A 3,092-nucleotide genomic window follows, 5' to 3' on the forward strand; every position below is an offset into this window, starting at 1 on the left:
CATATCTTAATTAAATAAAAACAAAAATGATCATATCTCATGATTTTTTGAAATCAATGACCAAAAATAGACAAACATAAACATGAGTGATTTTCCATGTAGTTAACCCAATTGTCATCCAATGTTGTATTTGAGTGCTCGAATATTTAAAACTTGAATAAATATGGAGTATATTTTGAAGAAAGAAAATAAAGAGTGGGAGGACGGCAAAGACTTAGTTGTCTTTTGGGGCGTCAACGACCCTTTTATGAAAAATGATCTCATGCAGGAAATATATTGTTAAAAATAGATGTTATTGATTTTATTATTATTTAAATAAAAAATCAGTAAAAAATTATTAAAATATTATTATTTTATTAGTTTTGTTATTATTGTATACTTAAACGGTTTTGGTAAAACGTTATCGATTTTGTTATTTTTTCTATTAATTTTGTTATTGTTAGACACTTTAACAGAAATATTACAAAATATTGATGTTTTAGATAAAAATAATAATTTTTTAAGTAATTTTTTATTAATTTTATTATTAATAATAACAAAATTATATATTTTTTTAACTGTGCATAAAGATGTCCTTATAACTTCCCTACTTTTATTGACTCGGCCACTGCAGATCGAAAATGGGAAGTTTCTTTTTTAAGGTACAGTGAGACACACGTCAACTGAACTGTGGTATTTTATGTTTTATTAATAAACCAAAAGAGGCAGAGATCCCTGCAATTCTCTTCACTCTTTGTTGTTTTGGGCCCAAATTCCGCACTCCGCTCCAGCTGTGTCCCAAGCTAAGCCTCTCCTTTCACAAATTATAAGTAGGGTGAATATTCTATTAAATTTAACAAAAAATATTCGAATTAAATACTATTATTTTAATATTAAAACTAATTAAATTTTTTATTTATATATCTAAATCCCTAATTTTCTTTAAAATAAATTTTTAAACCGCAGCCTAATGTCTTCATCTTCATTTTGTTTTAATTAATTTAATTCTTTTGATTTAGATTTAAATAAGTATCCTATCTGTTTTGATTGTTTTTCATATATTTATGAAAAGTTTATTTCTATTTAATTCTAACGTTAATCCTTATTTTATTTATAATATCATCATTTCGTTAACAACCTTATTTTATTTATAATATCATCGTTCCATTTCCCTTGGTTAATTTCATATGTTTCTTTAACAAGAATGACCTTATTTTGTTCAAATTTGAGTAAAGCTCATGGGCTGTAACAGCCCAAACCTAGTTAACAAGCTGTTGGATTATGAGAGAAAGTGTCCCACCAACAAGGCAAAGATTTTGATTAAATTTTAACAGTATGATCCTTAATCACTTCAGAATGTATGCATAGTTTTAATTTTATTCTATAATTTAACGTCTCAATTTTCATTTAATTTAATTTAATTTAATCATTTAATTGCAATTTTTTTACATTTTCTTTTTTCTCATCAATTATTTGACTCATCTATACTCTAATCAATATTTTGTTCTTAAAATCTCTTATTTATAAAAAAAAAATAATATTATAAATACACCATAAAATTTTAGATATTATTGATTTATTAAATAGCATTACAAATCTTACGTATAGTTACACGTGTGTGTATATATATATAGTTAATTAGTTAGTCAGAGAGTCTTTTAGATTAGAATACCATAATATTATAATAATTTAAATTTAAATAAAAAAATTATATTGATAAAATATACTCCTCAGCTCAAATAAATTAAATTTATTAATTTAATTTGATTAGATTAGATTTGAAATACTCACTTCTAATGATGTGTTCTCTTTGATAATTTCAAGTTCTGAGGCAACAAACCGTCTCTTTCAGAATTTTCATTAGGTAAACCATAAAAATTCTACATTATACCAACAGATTTTAAACTTAGACAAGTCATTACCACTGACTAGTTTGTTAATCTCTTCTAGAAATGAGAAGATAAGAGTTTATTATTATTATTTTTATTTTTTTGGTATAACATATTGATTACATTACTGCGCAATTATGTTCACATGAACTAAAACTTACGTAAGACCTTACACCATCCCATACTTATACTAATCAAACCCTAATTTGGTTTTATGGGAAAGAAAAAAAAAACATTTTCCATTCTATTTTATCAAGAAAAAGTCATCAATTCAAAGTCGAGCCCTACATGTCTTTTTCCATTTCTCATTCCTTAATGCACGTGTGAGAGAAAAGCTAAAGTCACCCTCCGGCCGAGAACTTCTTCGTTGCATAGGATAAACTCTTTTGCAAACCTAACAGAAATTGCTTTCCCTTCAAGTCGTCTATTATATATACACAAAGAAAAACATCAGCAGTCCAAAAAAATGGGGTTCTCTGAATCAAGGCATGGATGCAAGAAGCACCCAGATCACCAAGGAAATCAAGGGGTTTGCCCATCGTGTATAAGGGAAAGATTATCTCGTCTTTGTTCATCATCTTCTTCATACAAAGAATCTATGAATTCAAGAGTCGCTCCTTCACTGCTTTTTTCTCCGGCGGACCAAAACCTTGGCCTTCCTCCTCTTCAGGGCCACTTCAAATGGTTTTAAGAAGAGTAAGTCCCTTGCTTTTGTAGCAAGAGATTTCGATGGCGAAGATTTTGGCAATAGGAAGAAGGAGAAGAAGAAGGAGAAGGAGAAGAAAGGATTTTGGTCAAAGTTGGTTGGCTTCAAGAGGAAGAAGAAGGATTCTCTTACGCATTCATCCAGTATGAGGTTTATTATTGGAAGAGCGAATTGATTGGTTTCTTTTCTCTTTTCATTTTTTTTCGTTGTCACAAAATCATGGGATTGGTAATTGAATGGTTGTTTCTGTAATTAACAAAGCCTTAAATCATTTTGGTTGTGGTGTTTTATCATTCTTCATTCCTTTTCTTCTGATTAGTTTAATTTCTTAAAGAAACACGTACAATTGGGTTTTAAATCTTTGAATAATCTTTTTCGATGCCATGTCTTTTATTTTTTTAATGTATATTATATTTGATTCAAATTATAATTAGTAATTAAGTTGAATTTTATTTTAATTTTAGTATTTGAGTTTATTTAATAATTAAATATTTATTTTAGACATAGAATTCTAGGTA

The 3,092-nt window shown here is 27.5% G+C and overlaps 1 protein-coding gene across 1 annotated transcript; it reads left to right on the plus strand.

The window, feature by feature from the left end:
• Positions 1-2,334: 2,334 nt before the first annotated feature.
• Positions 2,335-2,749, plus strand: LOC120119132. The gene is made up of 2 exons (XM_039139019.1): positions 2,335-2,552; positions 2,620-2,749. Exons 1-2 carry the CDS (start codon positions 2,335-2,337, stop codon positions 2,747-2,749), a joined length of 348 nt encoding a protein of 115 aa, XP_038994950.1.
• Positions 2,750-3,092: the final 343 nt, after the last annotated feature.

This window comes from Hibiscus syriacus, unplaced genomic scaffold (assembly GCF_006381635.1).
Source record: "Hibiscus syriacus cultivar Baekdansim isolate YM2019G1 unplaced genomic scaffold, ASM638163v2 tig00110331_pilon, whole genome shotgun sequence".
NCBI classification, from domain to species: domain Eukaryota; kingdom Viridiplantae; phylum Streptophyta; class Magnoliopsida; order Malvales; family Malvaceae; genus Hibiscus; species Hibiscus syriacus.

Coding starts and splice junctions, on each gene's coding strand:
- LOC120119132 (XM_039139019.1), top strand. CDS start 2,335: ATGGGGTTCTCTGAATCAAGGCATGGATGCAAGAAGCACCCAGATCAC. Junction 2,553..2,619: donor CTTCAGGGCCACTTCAAATG/GTTTTAAGAAGA, acceptor TTTTGGCAATAG/GAAGAAGGAGAAGAAGAAGG.